Here is a 24,902-nt window from a genome sequence, read left to right as displayed (position 1 = left end):
TGAATGCCATCATCTCTTGTAAAGTAAAATCGAGCAACATAGGTAACAACAGGGCTTCACTTCCAGATGAGCTCAATGTCTTCTGTACTCCCTAGGACCATCAGAATATGCAGGAACCACCAGAAATCCCAACAGCCCCTGATGATCCTGTGATTTCTGTCTCTGAAGCTGATGTGAGGGCATCCTTCAGCAGGGTGAACCCATCCAGCCTAGACAGGGCACTTGGCCAATTACTAAAGATGTGCGCTAATCAGCTGGCTGGAGGGTTCACTGAGATCTTTAACTTCTTGCTTCGGCAATCTGAGGTACCTACCTGCTTCAAGTACACCAATGCATAAGCAGAGCATGGTACCCTGCCTCGGTGTCTATTGTCCAATAGCACTTACATCCACATTGATGAACTGTTTTGTGAGGTTGGTGTCGAAGCATATCAACTCTTGTCTACAAAGGAACTTGGATCCGCTTCAATTTGCATAGCAGCCCAACAGCTCAGCATTCAATACTATCATCCCCTCAAAATTAATCAATACACTTCAAGTCCCTGGCCTCAATGTCTACTTGTGCAATTGGATCCTACTCTACAGGCTTTACACTTATGAAGGTGTGGTCAACCACAGCTCCAATGCCATATTCAAGTATATTGATGTCACCACAGTCGAAGGCTGAATCAAAGGAGGTGATGAAATAGCATATAGGAGTTTGATTGAAAATCTGGCTGAGTGGTGCCACAGTAACAACCTCTTTCTCAATGTCAGCAGGACCAAAGAGCTGGTTTTTGACCTCAAGAGGTGAAAACCAGAGGTCCATGAGCCAATGCTCATTGGAGGATGAGAGGTGGAGAGGATCAGCAATTTTTAATTCCTCAGTGTTATCATTTCAGAGGACCTGTCCTGGGCCTAGCACATAAGTGCAATTATGAAGAATGCACAACTTAGAACATAGAAATTTACAGCATATTACAGGCACTTTGGCCCACAGTGTTGTGCCGAACATTTTAACCTACTCGAGAGACTTCCTAGAATTTTCTTAGTGTATCGCCCTCTATTTTTCTAAGCTCCATGTACCTATCTAAGTGGGTCTTTAAAGACCCTATTATATCCGCTTCCAGTGACACCACCAGCAGTGCAGTCCATGCACCCACCACTCTCTGTGTGGAAAACTCACCCCTGACATCCCCTCAGTACAAGCACCTTAAAACTATGCCCCCTCGTGTTAGACATTTCTGCCCTGGGAAAAAGCCTCTGGCTATCCACACAATCAATGCCCCTCATCATCTTAAATGCCTCTAACAGGTCACCTCTCATCCTCTGTCGCTCCAAGGAGAAAAGGCCAAGTTCACTCAATCTATTCTCATAAGGTACACCCTCCAATCCAGGCAACATCCTTGTACATCTGTCCGCACTCTCTCTGTAGTATCCACATCCTTCCTGTAGTGAGGTGACCAGATCTAAACACAGTACTCCAGGTGGGGTCTGTAACATTACCTCACGGCTCTTGAATCAGTCCCACAATTGATGAATACCAACACACCATACGTCTTCTTAGCAACACTGTCAACCTGCGTAGCAGCATTGAGTGTCCTATCGCCAAGATTTTTCAGATCCTCCATACTGCCAAGAATCTTACCATTTATATTATATTCTGCCTTCAAATTGAACCTACCAAAATGAACCACTATCTGGGTTGAAGTCCACCTGCCACTTCTCAGCCTAGTTCTGCATCCTATTGATGTCCCACTGTAACCTCTGACACCCCTCCAAACTATCCACAGCACCCCCAACCTTTGTATCATCAGCAAATTCACTAACCCACCCTTCTACCTCTTCATCCAGGTCATTTATAAAAATCACAAAGAGAAGAGGTCCCAGAACAGATCCATGCAGAACACCACTGGTCACCAACCTCCATGCAGAATACGAACCATCTACAACCACCCTTTGGCTTCTGTAGGCAAGCCAATTCTGGATATACAAAGCAAGGTCTCTTTGGATCCCATGCCTCCTACATTTTGATGGAGCCTTGCATGGGGAACCTTATCAAATGCCTTACTGAAATCCATATACACTACATCTACTGCTCTACCTTCATCTACCTTTTCTACCTTCAGTTTTGTTACATACTCAAAAAATTCAATCAGGCTCGTAAGCCACGACCTGCTCCTGACAAAGCTATGCTGACTATCTCTTATCAGATTATGTCTCTCCAACAGCCCCTCTACTTCCTTAGAAGTTAGCAAAGATCTAGCATGCCATCTAATACTTTGACAAACTTCTATAGATCTGTGGTGGAGAGTACATTGGCTGGCTATATCATCACCTAGTATGGAGACACCCATTCCCTTGAACAGAAAATCCTACAAAAAGTAGTGGATATGGCCCAGTCCATGACAGGTAAACCCCTCCCCACCATTGAGCATACCTACATGGAGTGTTGTTGCAGGAAAGCAGCATCCATCATCAGGGGCCCTCACCATCAAGTCTATGCTCTCTTCTCACTGCTGCCATGAGGAAGAAGGTACAGGACCCTCAGGCTCATGCCACCAGGTTCAAGAACAGTTACTACCTCTCAGTCGTCAGGCTCTTGAACCAGGGGTGGTAAGTTCACTTACTTCACATGCCCTGTCCCTGAAATGTTCCCATAGCCTGTGGATTCACTTTCAAGGACTCTTCATCCCCTGTTCTCAATATTTATTGTTCATGTGTATGTTTATCTATTTATGTACAGTATTTAATATTAAGAACATAAGAGATAGGAGCAGGAGTAGTCCAATCGGCCCCTCAAGCCTGCTCCGCCATTCAACAAGATTATGGCTGATCCAATCTTAACTCTAGTTATCACCGAATCCCACAAGGATTTATTATTTCTTCTTTATTTGTATTTGCACAGTTTGTTGTCTTTTGCACATTGGTTGTATGCCAGTTGGTGCGGTCTTTCATTGATTCTATTATGGTGATTGAAATTATTGTGCATGTCCACAAGAAAATTAACCTCAGGGTTGTTTATGATGACATATAAAACAACACACACAAAATGCTGGAGAAACTCAGCAAGTCATAACAGTACTTTGTAATAAATTTATATATACATTGAAGAAAAGTGCATTTACTGTATGTACATTGATAGTAAATTTGAATTGTGAACTTTGAGCTCTTCACGCAGTGAAGGGTCAGTAGACACTATAGCACCTACATATAGGAATGTTTGAACTATTTCGAACTGCTTAGGGTGATTATTATCTCCCAATTAATGTCTCCCTTGTGACACTTCTTGTCTGCATGCAACTGCTTTCTTTATGTAGGTGGTGAGAAGGTTGTCAATGTTGTTCTCTCAATCTTGCAAGTCTGGATCCAGTGGTACAAGTTTATATCACAACAGGGGTCTTCCTTGGTAGCTGTGGATGACTATAAGTTCTTCTATGCCTCATCATACCCCTTGCTCTCCACAAAGTATTGCAGAACTGTCTTCCTGGCCACTGGATTTTTGTTGATCTCATTCACCCGAACCATCAGAGATACTTCACATACTAGGGCAGGCATGTCAATATCTTACTGAGGCCCTTCTGGTTTAGTGTGCGTGTTGATGTTTATATAGTGCAAGGTGTTTATTCATCCTGTAGTTCAGCTTCACTCTAGTTTGTTAGAAGTCAGGTGAGGTATTGCAGTGAGGAAGATGAAAGTTGAGACAGCCTTGCCTAACCTCAGTCCATAGAACCATAGAATACTACAGCAAAGAAAACAGGCCATTCTGCCCTTCTAGTCTGTGCCAAAACTTTATTCCACTAGTCCCATTGACCTGCACCCAGTCCATAACCCTTCAGACCTCTCCCATTCATGTACTATCCAATTTATTCTTAAAACTTAAGAGTGAGCCTGCATTTACCATGTCAGATGGCAGCTCATTCCGCACTCCCACCACTCTCTGAGTGAAGAAGTTCCCCTTAATGTTCCCCCTAAACCTTGCCTCTTTCACCCTAAAGCCATGTCCTCTTGTATTTATCTCTCTTAATCTAAGTGGAAGGAGCCGACTTGCATTTACTCTGTCTATACCCCTCATAATTTTGTAAACTTCTATCAAATCTCCCCTCATTCTTCTACACTCCAAGGAATAAAGTCCTAACCTGTTCAATCTTTCCCTGTAACTCAACTCCTGAAGACCTGGCAACATCCTAGTAAATCTTCTCTGCACTCTTTCAATCTTACGGATATCCTTCCAAAAGGTTGGTGACCAGAACTGCACACAATATATCCTTCCTATAGTTAGGTGACCAGAACTGCATACTGTGGTTGGGCCTGTGTTGGACCTCATGTTTAAAATTACAGTTTGCATTTCACTGTGTGGCAGAAGAGATCAGAGACAAATTTCTTAGGGCAGCCAAATTTGAGGCAGATTGTCTCTTGGTTAACAAGTTTTTATAGGTTAATAGAATGCAAATAAAAATAAAATTCAGTGCATTGAATAAGTACTCAGCCCTCACAACTATTTTCACATTTTATGGTCTCATTTTTAAAAATTTCAAATATATTGAAGTAGGAATTTTTCAGCTAATCTACAAAACATTGTGCACCTTGCAAAATTAAAAGAAAAATTCCAAATCCTGTAAACAATGAATTAAAAAATATAAACCTAAATTATAAGGCTGAAGAAGAATACATCCCCTTTGTAACTACTATGCTAAATTTCCTCAGATGCAATACATTACCTTACTAATTCACCCAGTCTGATGTAGAAAATTGGAGGATAACCTCTTTTCAATGAATTCATAAGAATAAATACCCTCTCTCTCTGTAAGATACCACAGTATGTTAGATTTTTAACTGACCAAACCAAAATGAAGAAAAAAAAGCATTCAAGACAAGTCCAGGAAATGATAACAGAGAAGCACAAATCTGGGGAAAGGTACAAGACCATCTCAAAGGTACTGAACATACCTCGGATCTCACTGCAGTCCATCGTGAAAATGAGTTAAAAACAAAAAACCACAGCCACACTGACAAGTTCAGGCTGCCACTCTAAACTTACACATTGCACAAAAATAGTATTTATTTTAGCTGGATAAAAAAGCATATCCTTGCCTGGAAGGACCTTGCAAAGCTCCACTTGGAAGATTCTGTACAGATATAGAAGAAGATGTTGTGGTCAGATAAGACTAAAATGGAATTTACTGGCCTCAACACTAAGCAGTATGTGTGGTGTAAATCTAATACTACATATCAGCCAGGTAACACCATCCCTACTGTAAAGTATGGTGAAAGTAGCATCATGCTGTGGGGATGCTTTTCAGCAGCAGAAACTAGAAATCTGGTCAGGATTGATGAGAACATGAATGCTGCTAAACATAGAGAGACCCTGGATAAAAACCTGCTTGCCTCTGCCAGAAAGCTTAAACTGAGGAGGAAGTTTGTCTTCAGCAGGATAGCAACCCAAAGCACACTGCCAGAGCAAACATGGAGTAGCTTCAAATGAAGAAAACTGATGTCCTTGGATAGCCCAGTCAGAGTCCAACCTAACCTGATCAAACACCTCAGGCAACCACTCAGGACTGCTGTCCACTGCTACTCCCCAACTAACCTGGCACAGCTTGAGTAATTCTGCAAGGAGGAATGGGCAAATCTTGCTCCATCACATTGTACAAAGTAATTAGGGACTTATCCAAAAAGAGTACTGGCTGTGATAGCTGTGAGAGGTGGTTCAACTAAGTACTGAGCAAAGAGCCTTGAATACATTTGAAAAGTTAACATTTCAGTTTTTTTTTTATTTTTAGTTTTTCATGGTTTACAATTTTCCCTATTTTGAGGCTCTACTGTGAAAAAAGGAGCATGCGATTTATAAATACAAATTTTCAGTTAAATTGATTAAAATCTCTGGTTGTAATACTCACTTATGTGAACAACTGGTTGGGGGGGGGGGGGTGGTGAATACTTTTACAAGGCACTGTATGTATTCTTAATGTTGCTCACCAAATACTTCTTGGGAATCATTGCAATTGAGATATGACCAGAATATAGTTTGTTAAACAGAATTCACAATACAATTTCAGAAGCTCCTCACTGACCACAGAGAGGTAGCTGAAGAGGACCCTTGTAAAGAGTTCTTGTGATCGACTGCTAAGAGACTGGTAATGCTGTAATTTGATTTGTCTCCTTTTTTGACGGTGAAAATTACAGAATTTCCTTATCTCAGATGCAGGAGATAAGGCTGTGGGTTTGTCCCAGTATCTCCTATTTTTCAAGCCTTGATAGCTCAGGATGAATTTTGTCTGCTCCTGAAGATTTGTTGTTTCACAGATGGAATTCTCAACCTCATGTCAATCAGGCATGGTGGTGATCCTGGTCTAGGTGGAATGTGGGATGGAGTCCAGGAGACTTGTATCAAAGACTGAGCTTCAGTTAAGTTCTTCAGAATGCTCTTTCCAGACAGCACAGACTGTCTGTTCTTGATAAGGTGCCTTCTTTGCTTGACTCTGAGCAAGGTGTTCCACTGGTTTTTTTTAAGCTATGGACAATATTGACAGCACACCATACTATATTTACTAGTACATGCCGGGTCTTCTACACTTTTTCCACTAAGACTCTGTTCTTATAGACAGTGAGTTTCCTGTTTAGTCCCAGATCAGCTTTGTTCACTTTAAGTGTGATGGAACATCCAATCCAAGAACACCATGTGTTTGTGATTAATTAGTTCCTAGATCTCCTGGTCATTCTCGTCAAATGGTCCTGTGATATCTACTACAAGTGTCAACAATCTCTGACTATCTGCTAACTATGGCAGATTTCAGGCTAAACCAGGCATTATGCACTCCCGTGACTTATTGAAACACTCTAGTTGTCACAGTGGTCACAGGCAGGACTCAGTGCAGGTGTGAAGGAACAACAAACTCCAATGAAGAGACAAGCAAGAGGTTAGACACCCAGCAACACTGCAAGACATATCATTCTCCAGAAACACAAAGATTCCACTCAAAGCCCTAACTGAGAGTGTTCTTTAAATAATCATAGCATGCTGAAAGCCTATGCAGTCACATTTAACTTGACAAGATTAAACAGAAAGAACCAGTGCTTAACGACTCTTGTTAAGACACCAATTAGTAAATAAAGGTGTTGGAAAAGGCTAAAGCCCAACACTCTATGGTATATATCAGGGGTCTGCAGGACTTAAGATATTAGTTATCATTACTTTTACTGATACCTAATACTGTTATATTTTGTGTAAGTTTCAGAATTCCCTCTCACCTGAATACATTTTTCATGACTATTTGGTAATTGGTAAATTAGTTTATTATGTCACATGTACCTAGGTGCAGTGAAAAACTTGTCTTATTTACTGTCCATGCAGATCAATTCATTACAACGGTGCATTAAGGTAGAACTAGGTAGAAGAATAATAAAATACACAATAAAGTGTTGTACAGAGAAAATGAAATGCAGGTAGACCATAAGCTGCAAAGTCATAGCAAGTAAGTTAAGGTAAAAAAATCCTTTTTATCAAATTAAGGAACCATCCAATAATTTTTTTAAGAGCAGGACAGAAGCTGTCGAGCATGCTGGTACGTGTGTCCAGGCATTGTATCTTCTGCACGATAGGAAGAATGCCCATGTTGGGTGTGTTACTGAGGCAGTGAGATGCGTAAACAGTAGGAAGGTTTGTTTTCCTGACGGACAGGGTTATGTTGACAATTCTCTGCAGTTAGCCCTGCAGAGAAATGCGCGCTTCTACTTCCTGGGGAGTTTGCTAATATTTGTCCTGAAATCTATAACTTTGACTAACTTCAACAGATGTGTAATGGGGGATATATTGACTAGCTGCATCATGTCCTGGTATTGAAACACACAAATGCTCTTGAATGGAAGAGTCTCCAGAAAGTAGTGGATACAGTCCAGTCCGTCATAAGTAAACCCTCCCCACCATTGAGCACATCTACACAGAGCCCTGTTGCAGGAAAGCAGCATCCATCATCAAGGACCCTGCCATCCAGGCCATGCTCTCTTCTTGGGCTGCCATCGGAAAGAAGGCACAAGACCCTAGGAGACTGCAGCGCTAGGTTTAGAAACAGTTAATACCCCTCAATCAGAGAGCATGAACCAGAGAGGATAACTTCACTCAATGTCACTCACCCCATCACTGAGCTGTTCCCACAACCTATGGACTCACTTTCAAGGACTTTTCATCTTGTGTTTTTGATATTCATTGCTTATTTATTTATATATTCTTTATTATTTGCACGAGTGGTTGTTAGCCCATCTTCTTGTGTGTGGACTTTCATTGATTCTATTGTGTATCTTGCATTTACTGCAAATGCTCATAAGAAAGTAAATCTCAGGATTGAATATGGTGGCATATATGTACTTTGATAATAAATTTACTTTGAACAGAGAACAATGATCAGAGATTGCACCTGGAAAATTTTGAGTCAGCGGGCTTTACTTCCACAGTGCAGGGTCGATTCACAAATTGAGTCTAAAGGACTTGACCTTTTTCCTTTTGTTTAGAATTCACACTGTGAATGTTCCCATAGGTATATCAAAGAACAGAAAGTAATACTAAATGAAAACATAGAAGAGAAAGATGGTACCTAAGTAGAGTAAGGTCCTTGCTCCAATATATGCTGTAAATGAGTCCACATTAATTGGATCAACATTATTATCTTCCCCCTTCCCCACCAGTGGACACTTTATGTCTTATGTTGCTAACATTGTTCTTCTCTTAATTTAAAAAAGTCATGTGCCATAACAGATTTGAATGTCAGAAGATAACGATAGTGACTGGAATTTTATTCATGGTAACAAAGATCTGACTGCTGCATAAAATTAAAAATTCTGAATAGGTTAATGTTTATAAGGAAGGACAGAATGTTTTAATGATATGCAGAAAAATTGATTTATATAAATAGGTCAGTTTTATGCATTGGTCTGTGCCTATCAGTTAAACCATTATCTATCTGCAACCCCATCACTTCTAGTTAATTTCCCACCTCTAACCCCTTGGAATATCCTATCTCCATAACTGAGAATACTGTCAATGATTTAAAAGTTATATTTGTTATGGGCAGGCAAAATCAATTGTAATCTTACATGTGATAGAATGAACAAGCAATGTATTTTAATTTCATATGTTTTACATCATCCATGTGTCTTCTGTTTATTAATGGTAACCCTCCCAACTGAACGTCCTGAATGCTCTTTACTGAATGATATTATTAGTAGCTGCTGATTCTATAAGATAATGTAAGTGAAATTATTCACGGTTCAGACTTTCATGAGAACTGTATTACTATCTTGCAGATCAGTGAAAACTTGGAAAAGGTGGTCAATTATTTGGTTGAACTGAAAAGACAATTATTAATGTGCAGTAGAAAGAAACTGGAGGGGATATCCGTCTGGCTTTACCTATCACCTTCCAGCTAGCGTCCTTCCTCTCCCCCCACATTGTCATCCCCATTCCTTCTCAGTCCTGAGGAAAGATCTCAGCTCAAAATGTTGATTGTATATTCATTTCCAAAGATGCTGCCTGACCTGTTGAGTTCATCTAGCATTTTGTGTATGTTGCTTTGAATTTCCAGCATCTGCAGAACTTCTTGTGTTTAGGAAGAGACCTCTCTGTTTATTTCAAGAGCAATTGAGCTTCAATAATTCATTGTAGAAATGAAGACATCCATCCTTACTAATACCTACTCAACTTTTAATTACGTAATATGAACATAACTGCAAAATATATAATTTAGAAAAATATTGCTTTGTATTCCAAGTCTACTTCCCAAAACTCTAAATATAAATTAAACAATAAAGATGAGGGCATTGCTAAATGAAGCAAATTAATTATTAATTCAGTATGCTCAGTTTTCTTTGACAATATGATACATAAATATGCATTTTCTAATTTTACAGTCCATAATTTTTATCCGAGACTTCAACTCCCATAGTCAAGAGATTTCTGGATATATTGATTATTCACACAGACTCAGGTTGGAAGACTTTGAAGAATATTTCAGTGGAAAGAAGAAACTATTGCCACGATCAACAGATCTCAGGTACATTTACATACTTGAGCAGTGACGCAGTAACAATGTTGGTAGAAGTTATGCTTTCATTTATGTTCAGTTATCAACAAACTATAATGCCCCTCCATAAATATTAAATTCCCAATCTTGCCTCATTTTGTAGTTTCCCTCTTTTGGTTAGCAGTGCTTCATATTGCTTGACTGTGACTTAATAATTAGGGACCATCCACAAAACCTATAAAGTACATGAAAACTGATGTTACTCTTCAGATTATAGCATACAAATTGACTGAAGTTACTGTAAGTTACCTCACTATTTCAGATATCTCTTGCACTCAAATTCTTTTAATAAAAATCATATGGGGTGAGATTTATTGAACACCAGGAGTAATCCTAAAATGTGTTCGAAGTACTATCAATTCAAAGTTCAAAGTACAATTCTTATCAAAGTATGTATAAATTACACAGCCATGAGATGTGTCTGCTTATAGGCAGCCACAAAGCAAGAAACCCGAAAGAACTCAAATAAAAAAAAAGAAAGACCTACCCCCAATGCGCAGAGAAAGTGAAAAAACACAAATCATGCAAACAGTAGAAGCAAGCAACAGCATTCCAAACGAAATTTGAGTCCTTAGATCCGAATCTGCAGAGCTGCCAGAGTAGGCCCAAAGCCTTGGTCTCAGTTCATCATATTAGTGGGGCAAATCACCGTGAAGCTCACTCAGATGTGTCCTAAAACTTCTTGCACAAAAGATGAGTTAATTACACCAGCACATGGACCATTAACTCAAACCAGAACTCTCTTTGATTTGCACCTTCAATATAACAAACTGTTTCAAGGAGCTTCACAATTCTTATCAACTAAAAGTTTAACATGATCCACATAAGTGGGTATTTATTCAAGTGATGAAAAAATTAGTCAAGAAGGTGCAACTTTAAGGGCAAGGACAAAGAGAACATTCAAGGAAGGTTTCCAAGAGGTTGGACCCAGACAAGAAAAAAGGTATGTTTATTACCAATATCTCATGAAATATTATGAACTAAATACTTTAATTAGTTTATTTGCCTTTTTGTTGTCAACTAGTTTCCCTAAACATCCTGTAATCAGTACTTTCATAGTTAATATCATAGATAGACATATGCAATTAGTTCATAGTTGATCAGGAAGTTGTAATTGTTTGAACAAAGAGTGTATCACCAGAATACTGCTTTATCTTTTGAAGATGAAAAACGTATCATGTTATTTGATAAGTAGCTAGTCAGGATTGTAAGTTTCATAGATAAAATAGCACAATAATTGGTAACATCTTTGCCACGGAGCCACACTCCAGCCATAACATCTATCCAGAAGTATGAAATTATTAATTAATCATGATCAACTTTTGCCAATTTAATATTTTGGGACTTTGGATAGGATTATAGCAGCTATTAATCTTTCCTTAATGAATATAAAGTATCCTTTTTTAATTTTTAATTGTTATGGTAGACTTTCAAAAATGAGCCAATGTAATTGTATTCAGACAAACTCTATGATACTAAATGTTTATCAATTTTGTGAGATGCACTTAAGAGATGAAACTTTTTTCTGTTGCAAGCAAAATGGAGGATATTATAGAAACAAACCCCTTGTCAAAGTTTTCATTTATTTTGTCAGACGCTGAATTTCTTATTCCTGTTGTAGTGATAGGAGGAAGGCCTCTGGTACATCAAGGACCATTAAGATTTGATTCACCTTTGATGATTCCCTATCTGAGCAATATTCCGAATCCAATATGCCATTGTGCTTTCTTTACTGAGTTATTCCTTTTTTTGCCTCCTGCCCTGAAAAATATAGCTCTTGGTTATGATTCCCTTGCTGATGTTTCTTCTGGCTCTTCATGGTGAACCCAGATGAAGTATAGATAGGCACATTTAATGTTGCAGTCTGTGAATAGTTTTCATAACATTTGATTGACCCACCTTGTAGTTCTTGCTGTGCCCAGAACTGATAGGTTTCAAAAGTACCTCAGTTGCTTAACGGGTTGGTTTTGTGGTACTTGCTCATTGCTAATTTGTGGCTGTCACTTGCTGTTTTGTACTTGGAATGGTTTATGGTTTCAATGTAAAGTGCAAACCTGAGATGCCTCTGTCAGTCCTGGCAGGAGAGTGTTACGTTATGACAAGTAAACATAGAAAGCAATAGTATAGAGTTTGAAAACGTTTGACTACAAATTATACTTTTGTTGAAATTTTACTCTAAAAAACTATGTGTGAGTCAGTAATATATCAAAACTGGCAGTCATCCCAGCATGGATCTTTGGGGAACAGCCTTGTCCACCATCCGCAGGACTGAAGTACCACTGTTTGCAGCAACACTTCAGTTTCTCAGAATCAGGTTTGTTATCACTGACGTATGTCATGAAATGCATTGTTTTTTACAGTACAATGCAGGGTAAAAAAATCACTATAGGTTATGATATAAAATAAAAGAATGAAACAGTGAATAGTGAGATAGTGTTCATGGGTTCATGGACTGTTCAGAAGTCTGATGGTGGAGGGTACGAATTTGTTCCTTGAGTGATGGTGGTAATGAGAAGAGAGCATGTCTTAAAGAGTGACAGTCCTTAATAATGGATGCCACTTTCAGAGGTACTACCTTTTGAAGATGTCCTCAATGGTGGGGAGACTTGTGTCCATGATGGGACTGGCTGAATCTACAAGCCTCTGCAGTCTCCTGTGATCCTCTGCATTGGAGCCCCTCTACCAGACAGAATGCTCTCCACAATACATCTGCAAAATTTCTGTTTCTAAGCCAAACTAAGTCACTGACCTCTTTATTCCAGAGGCTTCTGTATTACTAGCCAACTCTTAAATGTGACTCTTTATCAGTTTTCTCCCCATTCATTATCTCCTTTGCCTTTTCTCCCTTTAATAGACATTGATGTATTTCAGCTATGCCTTTTGCCTTCATGCATTAGTCACCTATGCCTGTCATTTCCTTCTCCTTACCATCCATTCATTATCTGCATGCTCATGAAAAAAATTTTTGTTTACTTTTATGTTAGTTAGCAGTATATCCTTACAGTATGTTCCACCTTTACTGACTAACTCTTTAACTACCCATTTGAATTTTTTGTATATATGTCTGACTCTCAGTGGTAATATTAATTCATTACCTACTATGTGCCTGCTTACTTTTATATTTTTCTGATTATTCAGAAGGTTATGGCCTTTGCTCTATTTTCACTCTTAAGGCAATACAAAATCATCCCCTCATTTAATGGCTTGCCTTTTTGCTAGCTAATCTTTAATCACTATTAAACCAGGCCAGATCTTCTCTTGGGCCACTGAAGCTGGACTGCCCCGGCTGAGAAGTTTCTGTAGATTGCTGATGGTTCTTTTCCATCACTAATTTAAACCTTACGATATGGCAATTAGCAATCCCTAGGTACCCCTTTCCCCCACTGATACTTAGATTCCCAGAAACAGATGCATCAATGCTTCTTGCTCAAAGTGCAGGGACACACAAATCAAGAAAATGATCAGAGAAGTTCCTTCATCTCTTTTTCTTTTACTTTGATGCTCTCCAAGCCAGATTTGAATAGCCAACAATCCCATAATCCCAGTCTCATTTCCTAATATTTGGTGGAGCTCATCTGCAGCTTTCTGTCCTTCACTTCAATTGAATAGATTCAATCCATTACCCCTCAATGACAGTCTCCCCTTCCAGCACTGTAACACTCTCCTTCAGCAGTACTGACAACCCCTTGCTTCTCTTAACTTTACATTCTTTCTGAAACATTCCCTAATAATATGCTGCCTTTGGAACTACGTATATCTAAGTTATCATTACAGTAATATTTTTCCATATTTCAGCTAGTATCTGTAACTTAATCTATTAATTCTTAATCATTTCTTATTTTCTATTGAAAATTTCCACTTTTATAACAGAAACTGAACACATCATCATATATTTAGAACATTTTCTAACTAGTATCCTATTGCGTCCTTCCAGTGGGAATGTATACATTGTATATTTGTTAATACAAATGAAGACAGGCAGGATTCTTAAAAATTTCTAATAGGACTATTTTAATTTCATACAAAATGCTCGCTGATGCGAGACTTTTAATAAGTTACAGTAAATGTCACTTAGTCCATTAGATCCAGTGGCTTGAATACTCCAATTCATTCAGGTTTCTGACTTCTGTAGTATTTTTGATTACACCCACTAATAGATTATTTTCAAATATTTTTGTGCTTTCAGCAATTTAAGCATTGGTTTTATGAAATATTTCTGCACTCCTACACACATTAAACCACACCCATGTAATTGAAGAGTCTGTCACATGGGACTGGTTTAAAAGGTGACTAATAGGATGGGGTGCATGGCTTTTGGCATCTTGGGCAAGAGATCAAACAGAATACTGACCTATGAATACAAATGCATGTGTTGGGTGTGAAAAAACATGAACTTGCTGGCTTCTTTTGGGGCAACTGTCTAGCTACTGCCTTCATGGTTCACTTCATCTAAAGAGGTTAGAAAACTTAAATAGAATAAATCAGTACTGTCCAGCTCTGTAAGTGATTTACCACTGTTTATCTCTAACCATCAGTAGCCTATACTGGAAGAGATTTGAAAATGGGTGCTGAGAAGGAGAGTAGGTAAAGGGAGCAAAGAAACAGAAGAGAGGAGGAGGCGGACAAAGGGTCTCTGAACTAAAATATTAACTCTTTTCTTTTATTCTGCAAATGCTACTTGCTCCCAGCATTTTCTGTTTTTATTTTTGAGATCTATTATCTGTATTTTTTAGTGTTTGTTACATGCAGGACTCTGAACCTGGTGCTGGGAAGTAGGAATAGTTTGGGTAGTTCACCAGCTAATAGCCTGAGTGGCATTCTTCTGTGACATACATTGTTTATGATGACATGCTTCTATGCTGGTGAGAGTGAGCAGGAGGAGGAAGTTCTGCAAATGGAGGAAAAACTTCCTGCTGACTTCTCATACATGTATCAGATTACTCATGTGGCAGCTGCAGCAGTTTCATCTCCTTTCTGAAGGAGAATGCCAAAATGCTTCAGGGATTGGCTTACAATGAAACAAAATATTCCTCCACAATTTGTCTGCTTTCAAGCGTAATAAAAATTAGATGATTGATAAAGGTTACACAGATGAACACCATTGTAACACACATTGTTGCATTTTTCAGAAGTCTTTTAGTCACCCCTTTCACTCTTCTCATTGAAGTCCTGAAGGTAGAATGATTTAAAGAAAATATTTTTTAAAATGATACAGTGAAAATAATTATAACAAATGAAGATTACTGGCAATACAAAGACATTAATCTTCCTCGTATTTTTCCCTTGTAAAAGTTTTCCAACCATGCTTGCTCATCCTGCTAATTGTATAGAGAGTGTCCACTTTGACAGTGGTGAGGCTGGTTGAAGGCTGTGCTTTTTTGGGCGACAAGTATTTGGAATTCCAGAAGTCACTGCTCAGACATGTACAGATAGCTGCTGAAGGAAAATCACTGGCACTCTAAATACACTGAGACATTTCAATGGGTTTGACTTTGAATCTTGTCAAGGCTTTACCAGCAGCAAGTATGAGTTGACATGCAATGAGGGATTAGCACTTTCTGTTTAAGTGAAATCCAATTGCTTTTCTTCCCTTTCTTAACTTTCTTCCTGCATTATAAGTATTTGACTTTCCAGCTTTCATATTTGTCAAGGTATCGTGATTTTTTTATTGCGAAATGTTGATTAAGCCTCCAGTTGATGGAGCATTTTTTTCACAAATCAAATTTCCAGCAAGCTGTTCACAGAAATTTGTCATTAGTGCATTTTAGTTTCAAAACTCATTTTCATTGCCTACAATAAGAATATGCTTAAGCAAGTTCAAGAAACATTATTGTATCATCTTAAAATTATGCCAATGTGCTGATAAATCTCTTCATGCTCCAAAAAATATTACACAGACAATAAAACTTTATTTCAAATGGTGATATGTTTTGATAAATATGTAATTTATGTGGAGCAACAAGAAAGTAAACTTCACAGAACCACAGAATGGTCATAACACATGAAAAGGTCATCTATCCCATCAAATCTGCAATGACTCTATGCATGAGAAATCCAGGTAGTCTTGCTCCTTCACCTCCTCCCGATAGTCCTGCAAATTCTTTCATGTCGGGTGCTTATGCATCTCATTTTTAGATGCTACAAATGAATCTGCCTTGACTACGTCTACACTAATTGGGTCAAGATGGCACCTGTGTACAACACTCCTTTGGTCGATATCTTCTGAAGAGACCATAAAACCACTTATTCCACTTCTTTCATGTTTTTTTTTACATCTGTTTTTCATCTTGATTGTGATTCTGGATCTGTTGGAGCCTGTGGTTAGCAGTTTGGAGATCATTTGGGTGTTCCAGCACTTTGCAGTCTCCAAGAGGTTTCTGGGAGGCAGAGGCAGCATGTGGGAACCTTGTGGCGAGGAGACTGTGAGCCAGTATTTGACTCCATTTCACTGATTACAGCTTCCATTGTTCACCGACTAAAGTGATGGGGAACACTGACACACCAAGGGGAACGTGGAGGGTGAGCATCAGGTGCCTACCACTTGATCTCTGGTGAGATCACTCTGCTGCCGGAGAGGGGAAGCTGCTTTTTGGTCACTGTGCTGCCAGAGAGAGCAGAGGCTGCCACTGTGCCCAGAAAATGTTGCCCAGGTTTTCTACATTTTGATATGGATATGAATATGGATTTGGCCAATCAAAATTGACCTTTTTCTATTCTTATAGTTATTTTTATGTTCTGTGTTTTTCAGCCAATTTTTCTCATATTTCTTTGTGTGCAAAGAAGAAAGACTTGGGGGGGGGTTCATTGTGCCTGTTCTGTTTTTTGTGGGGCAGGAGATTTGGGGATTGATGATTGTGCTGCCATTCTTATTTTTCTTGGTTTCGTGGCTATCTGGAGAAGAAGAGTTTCAGAGTTGTATACTTCAAAAAAATTAAATCTTTGAATCTTTGAACTTTTTGAACCTTTTCACTACCCCTAGCAATGTTTTCTGGAATCTAATCTCTTATTTATATGTGTGTGTGTGTGTATATAGATAGATAGATAGATAGATATGGATATATATATATATATATATATATACATACACACACACACATATATATATATATAGACAGAATTTCTCCATTCATCATCTCTCTGTGCACTCTCAATCACCTTATTTCCTTTCCTCCAGTCTATCAACATTACAGAAATCAACCAAGCCTGGAATCATTCTGGTAAATCTCTTCAGCATGTTTTCTGAATTCTTCTTACCTTTTCAACAGTGTGGTGCTCAAAACTGGCCACAAAACTCCTGTTGTAACTAAACAGTGTTTTATAAACGTTCATCATGATATCTATCACTTTCTCAACTTGTCTACCACTTTTCGTGAACTATATATAAATGCAGATCTCTTTATTCTTGTATGCCATTTAGAGTCATTCCCTTTAAATTGTTTAAATTGTCTCTTCTCATTCTTCTTACAAAATGCGACATGTCATATCTCTCTACATTAAATTTCACTTGACACCCATTTCTGAGACTGTTCAGATCGGCTTGAAATTCATAACTATCTTCATTCCTTATTTATGAAATCTGTAAATTTGGAAGGTGCCCTAGATAGTCATGATCTTTAGTTTACATTGGGAATTGTAATGCTAACAACAACTGTGGAAATCTATTGTGCTCTTTTCTGTTGTCTCATGAAGTATTTTGCAGTTCTACTGTTTGTTTTCTATTACCTAACCAACTTCCCTTTTATCCCATGGCCTCCATTCTTGAAGGCAAACCTATTATGAACACTAATCAAATGCCATTCATAATTTCATATTCTCCTTGTTGAAGTGAAAGAGACCCTGTCTTTCACTTTATCATAAAGTCATGGACTTGGTTGGGCTCACCGTTAACAAATTTATGCTTTCTTTCAATTGTCCAAGGATCTGCTAATTCTGCTTTTGAGCTATTTAGTAATAATAACTCTCAGAAATACCAGTAGATAAGTAATTAATACAAAAACACATTTTGCATTACAACAGACTGCTGAGATAAACCAACCATATCGCATTTAAAACAAACATATAGCTAATATTAACTTTATTCAAAATTCCAACACTGCAGTATACAAATAACCATTGAGTGATACGAAATATGTAAGAAAATAAATATAGCATTAGATGTAAGACCAGTACAAAACTTTTTTTCATTTGGAACTCTTTAAATTATGATCATTATTTGATAGATGCACTTTGCTTAATTTTCCTAAAATCTCACAAATCCCATTTCTTCTATCCATGCATAACATTGTCTGACCAAACATGCCATGCATCCTTTTTTGAGATATAAAATGGAATTTGTTTCATTATTACAAAAAATCTAATTAGAAGTTGAGATATAATTTTGTATCATTAAGTAATAAGGCCGATATAATGACCATTCAATCCATTGATTCTGTGTTGGCCCGTTGCCCAAATAATCTGAAGCTGATCTATCTCTTGCTTGTCTTTCAAATAATTCCACATTATTTTCTTTGCAAGATGCAATGTTTACTGAATCATTCCCTGCACCCAGCAAACCATATTATGGTCCAGCTAATGTCTATGTGTTATGTTTTCTGAGTTTCTCTACTTGTGTCTTTGTGGTAAGGAGTTAATCGATCTCAACTACTCTTCTATTCATTTTGTTCAAGGATTAGCACCTCTTTCAATTAGGAAAATAACTATTTTTGGGATAGATTCAACAATTTCAGGCAAGAATTTACTCTTTCCCTTTACACCTCTTGAAAAACACCTCTAGTTTCTTTATACGTATAACACCATTCCACGTGTCTTCTTCCTTCCTTATCCCTTTAGTGACATTTAAGATCTTCTGCCAGCCACCCTATCAAAGAGATCAGGAAGGAGAAAACTGCAAATGCTACAGGAGGGATGAAAGCAATTTTGAAAAAGATCTTCCGGGAAAAACCACCGGGCCTGTCAATAAAGCATTAAACAGGAAGTGAACATCGCCATTGGCCACCAAAATTCAGAAAACCCTAAGAATGATACCATCAAAAAGCCAACAATATTGACCACATCAAGCAGCATCTGTAGAGAGATTGCAAAACAATGCTAATTCATTCCGAGTATTTTCTGTTCCTAATACAGATTACCTTTTATCTTTGCCCATTTTGATGTATTAAAACTTATTGAAGTATGAATTGGATAGAGCTGGAAATCACGAAGTATGATAAACACACATCTGTTTATAGTCCGTTGATTGCTTTAGTGTTTCACCTGAGACACATTTTCATTGATGCCCAGCATAACTTCCAGTTAACTTTTATGGGCTCACTAAGTGATGCATTGTGATGGCAGGAAGATTTGTAAGTCAATTCAGGAGAAATTGAAGTTATTGACAGAGCACAAACCAGAATAGAAACGTTTGCTTTCTTGGAGACCTTGGCTTGGGGGGAAAATAGCAGGTGGTCTGGAGGTCCTCCGACATCTGGCCAGAACATCTGTAATAGCAGACAACTGCGAAAGTGAATCCACTGCCCTGCTGCAAAATAATTGAAAAACTATCACTTATGTCAACTTATATTTTCCATCAACTACACCATCACCACCAGCCTCAAACCATGTGTCATAAACGCACATTATTCATATCCCAAACATCTCTATCAGGGCTGGAACATTACATTCTTATGCTTCAAGTCATCCCAGATTTCAGAGTCTCCACACACTGCCAACAATAGAGGCATGAGAGTTGATTTACTCATTATACAGTACCTCTCATCAGATGCCATCAAACACTTCCAGCAGCAATGAACTGCATGCCTGCTGAATCATGTTGGCTCTTTGGAGCAGACAGTGCCCATTAAAGAGTCTATGGCTACTGGTAGTCTGACTACAGAAAATGTGGGCATGCCTATAATATTAGTTCACCAAACTATTTATTCCCTCTTTGCACAAGTGTGTTTGAATTGAAAGCCGCACCTCATTCCACTGAGCCAAAGAAGCAGCCACAGTTTAAAGCAGTAACACCTGCTAGATTGCACTTTCAGTGCAAGTGATCAGACTGAAGTAGGTTAAACATCTTTCAAGGGGTGAACCCTTGCAAGTCAGCAGGCTTTAATGGTAGGCCATTGACAGCCGTGCCAAACAACCAGCAGGTGTGTTCATGGACATCTTCAGTCTCTCACTCTGGCAGTCAGAGGTTCCAACCTGCTTCAAGAAGATGACAATTGTACCAGTGCACAAGGAGAGCAGGGTGAGAACCTCAGTTAGAGTTGCCCAGTTGCACTCACATCTACTGTGATGGAGTGGTTTGAGAGGTAGGTCATAGCCAGAATCAACTCCTGCCTAAGCAAAGACATGGACCGGCCACAGTTTGCCTCTCACCTCAATAGATCTAAAGCAGATGTAATCTCACTGGCTCTCCACTTGGCCTTGGAGCACCTGGGCAACAGCAATACCTACGTCAGGCTGCTGCTTGTTGATTACTCAGCATTCAACACCATCATAGCCTCAGTGCTAATCAACAAGCTCCAAAACCTGGGCCTTTGTACCTCCATCTGCAGCAGTGAAGATCAGAAATATTATCTCCTCCTCACAGGCAATCAACACTGGCATACCTCAAGAATGCGTGCTTAGCCCTCTGCTGTACTCTATTTTCACCCATGACTGTGTGGCTAGTCACAGCTCAAACACTAGCTATAAATTTGCTGATGATACAACTATTGTTGGCAGAATTTCAGAGAGTGACAAGGAGACATACAGGAGTGAGAGAGATCATCTGACTGAGCGTGTCGCAAAGACAAACACACCCAATGTCAGTAAGACCAAGAATTGAATTGTGGACTTCAGGAAAGGGAAGGTGAGGGATCACCAGTCCTCATCGAGGAATCAGCGGTGAAAAGAGCAAGCAGTTTCAAGGTAGTGGGTGTCTGAAGATCTGTCCTGGGCTCAAAATGTTGATGTAATTGCAAAGAAGCACAAAGGTAGGTATATTTCATTTGGAGTTTGAGGAGACTCGGTATGAAATAAAAGACTCCTGTAGGTTCGTACAGATGGAGAGCATTCTGACTGTTTGCATCACCATTTGGCATGGAGGAGCAACTGCACATGATCAAAAAAAATCTGCAGGAAGTTGTAAAGTCAGCTAGCTCCTTTATGGACAATAGCCTCCCCAGCATCGAGGGCATCTGCAAAAGGCAATGCCTCAAAAAGACATCATCCATCATTAAGAACCCCATTTACCCAGGACCTGCCCTCTTTTCATTGCTGCCATTAAGGAAGAGGTACTGGAGCCTGAAGACACACACTCAATGTTTTAAGAACAGTTTAAAATATCCAATTTCTGAATGGACAATGAACCCATGTACACTACCTCCCTATTTTTTTTTGCACGACTTACATAATTTAATTTTTTTAAAATATATTTTAATGTAACTTATAGTTTTTTATTATTATGTATTGCAATGTACTTCTTCTGTAAAACAACAAATTTCACAACATACACCAGTGATATTATATCCTATTCTGGATTGCTTAAGATGCTTACAAAAAAGGTTCGTAGAATCAAATCTTTGAACAATAGATTTATTGCACGGGAATAGACTGAGAAAGATAGATCCACATTCTGATTGACTTCACTGAAATCCAAGAGCCTGATATAGTCACAGCTCAATGACTTGCTCCTTAACTAGAAAACCCACAACTAGCAGCCATAATCTCAGGATGAAGAGTCAGCTATTTAAATCTTTGGAGTTCCTATATCTGAAGTGCCCTGTCACTAGGTGAAATCAATAGATATTTAGGTATATTAACTTAAGTAGTATGTCAATAGAGTTGTAAAATTGACTTTATTTGCATGTTCTACTGTGGTTTCATTGAATGCTAGTGTGAAGTGTCCATAGCTATTCAAAAACCTTTAGATGGATTGCAAAAACTTATCAAAGACTATGTATCTTTATATTTAGGATTAACACTTCACTCTTTCATGGTCAGCCAGTAATATTACCATATTTGTGCTTAGGCAGCAGTTATAAAGCTAGCTGTGCAAGGGAACTGAACTGTGAATTTAAATGCGAGTCAAAAAATAACCTGGACAACTCACAGTCAGTAGAATGAAATATCATAATATCCAATACAAGTAAGAACGAAATATCAGAAAAACCTGGAGGGATTGAACAAACATTATTAATGCCATGACAACTTGTAAAATCAGAATCAGGTTTATTGTCAGCGGCATGTGATGTGAAATTTGTTAACTTAGCAGTAGCAGTTCAATGTAATACATAATCTAGCAGAGAAAAATAATAATAAATAAAATAAAAATAAATAATAATAATAGTGAGTAAATCAATTACATATATTGAATAGATTAAAAATGTGCAAAAACAGAAATACTGTATATTAAAAAAAAGTGAAGTAGTGCCCAAAGATGCAATGTCCATTTAGGAATTGAATGGCAGAGAGGAAGAAGCTGTTCCTGAATTGCTGAGTGTATACCTTCAGGCTTCTGCACCTGGTACCTGATGGTAACAACGAGAAAAGGGCATGCCCTGGGTGCTGGAGGTCCTTAATAATGGACGCTGCCTTTCTGAGACACTGCTCCCTGAAGATGTCCTGGGTACTTTGTAGGCTAGTACCCAAGATGGATCTGACTAGATTTACAACCTTCTGCAGCTTGTTTCGGTCCTGTGCAGTAGACAATGATGCAGCCTGTCAAAATGCTCTCTATGGTAAAACTATAGAAGTTTTTGAGTGTATTTGTTGACATGCCAAATCTCTTCACACTCCTAATAAAGTATAGCCACTATTCTGCCTTCTTTATATTTACATTGATCTGTTGGGACCAGGTTAGAGCCTCAGAATTCTTGACACCCAGGAACTTGAAACTGCTCATTCTCTCCACTTCTGATCCCTCTATGAGGATTGGTATGTGTTCTTTCACCTTACCCCTCCTGAAGTCCACAATCAGCTCTTTAGTCTTACTGACGCTGAGTGCCAGGTTGTTGCTGCGACACCACTCCACTAGTTGACATATCTCACTCCTGTACGCCCTCTCGTCACCACAATGGTTGTATTGTCCGCAAATTTATAGATGGTATTTGAGCTATGCCTAGCCACACAGACATGTGCATATAGAGAGTAGAGCAGTGGGCTAAGCACACACCCCTGAGGTGCACCAGTGTTGATCGTCAGTGAAGAGGATATGTTATCTGCACAGACTGTGGTCTTCCAGTTAGGAAGTTGAGGATCCAATTGCAGAGAGAGGTACGGAGGCCCAGGTTCTGTAACATCTCAATCAGGATTGTGGGAATGATGGTATTAAATGCTGTGTTATAATTGATGAACAGCATCCTGACGTAGGTGTTTGTGTTGTCCAGATGGTCTAAAGCAATGTGGAGAGCCATTGAGATTGCATCTGCCATTGACCTATTGTGGTGATAGGCAAATTGCTACAGGTCCAGGTCCTTGCTAAAGCAGGAGTTCATTCTAGTTATGACCAACCTCTCTAAGCATTTCATCACCGTAGATGTGAGGTGAGTGTGCTCTATAAGGATCAAATTCTCAAAGTTTTACCAAGTTGTACTTAGCTCAACTTTTTCTCAAATGCGCTCACTTTTAGCTAGGTGGGGAATATGACGCTGCCATGGTCATAAAAAACAAGTATAACAAAGTATGGAATTCACCTATCATATAGGTCCCAAAATGTTAATGTCACTCGGCCCGACCTGGAGCGCCCGATGACGCGACACGCCAATCGATATCCGCCGGACGCATCCACCAACCTCAAAGAGCTGCCAACAACACACTGCATGGAAACCTGGAAAGATGCACAAATTACCGAGGAAGCGTGGGATAAGAGCTGCCAACAACACACTGCATGGAAACCTGGAAAGATGCACAAATTACCGAGGAAGCGTGGGAAGAGAGCTGCCAACAACACACTGCATGGAAACCTGGAAAGATGCACAAATTACCGAGGAAGCGTGGGAAGAGAGCTGCCAACAACACACTGCATGGAAACCTGGAAAGATGCACAAATTACCGAGGAAGCGTGGGATAAGAGCTGCCAACAACACACTGCATGGAAACCTGGAAAGATGCACAAATTACCGAGGAAGCGTGGGATAAGAGCTGCCAACAACACACTGCATGGAAACCTGGAAAGATGCACAAATTACCGAGGAAGCGTGGGATAAGAGCTGCCAACAACACCCTGCATGGAAACCTGGAAAGATGCACAAATTACCGAGGAAGCGTGGGATAAGAGCTGCCAACAACACACTGCATGGAAACCTGGAAAGATGCACAAATTACCGAGGAAGCGTGGGATAAGAGCTGCCAACAACACACTGCATGGAAACCTGGAAAGATGCACAAATTACCAAGGAAGCGTGGGATAAGAGCTGGGCTGCTGGTCAGATTGAAGCGGAGGGGCTTTAGGATCCCTCTGCCCACCATCCTACTAGCTAATGTGCAAGCCATAGAGAACAAGGTGGATGATCTTAAAGGGAGACTCACCTACTGCAGGGAGGTGCAGAACTGCTGTGTATTCTGTTTCACAGAGACCTGGTTCTCCCCTGCCACCCCCGACTGTGCCATCCGACTAGAGGGATTTTCGATCCATCAGATGGACCGCATGGCGTCTTTGGGCAAGACGAAGGGAGGTGGAGTCTGCCTACTGATCAACACTGTGTGGTGCTCGGACACAGTGGCACTGACAAGCTCCTGCAGTCCGGACCTGGAACACCTGTTGGTGAAGTGTCGTTCTTATTATCTGCCATGGGAATTCACCTCAGTCATACTGGCAGCGGTCTACATTCCCCCCCAGGTGGATGTGGAGTGTGCTGTGAATACACTGTATGTCAACATCAGT

General features: G+C 39.3%; 1 protein-coding gene across 1 annotated transcript in view; it reads left to right on the top strand.

Moving 5' to 3' along the window:
- The window catches only part of cfap299 (cilia and flagella associated protein 299), a 616,657-nt gene that overhangs the window by 468,599 nt on the left and 123,156 nt on the right, over window positions 1–24,902 (top strand). The window contains exon 4 of the mRNA XM_059988714.1: window positions 9,882–10,024. Coding sequence (XP_059844697.1) covers window positions 9,882–10,024 — 143 coding nt within the window. The remainder of the gene's footprint in view (window positions 1–9,881; window positions 10,025–24,902) is intronic.

The sequence above is a fragment of the Hypanus sabinus genome, chromosome 14, assembly GCF_030144855.1.
Source record: "Hypanus sabinus isolate sHypSab1 chromosome 14, sHypSab1.hap1, whole genome shotgun sequence".
Taxonomy (NCBI): Eukaryota; Metazoa; Chordata; class Chondrichthyes; order Myliobatiformes; family Dasyatidae; genus Hypanus; species Hypanus sabinus.
Note: the sequence above shows the minus strand (reverse complement) of the source record. Positions and strands in the feature narration are given on the sequence as shown.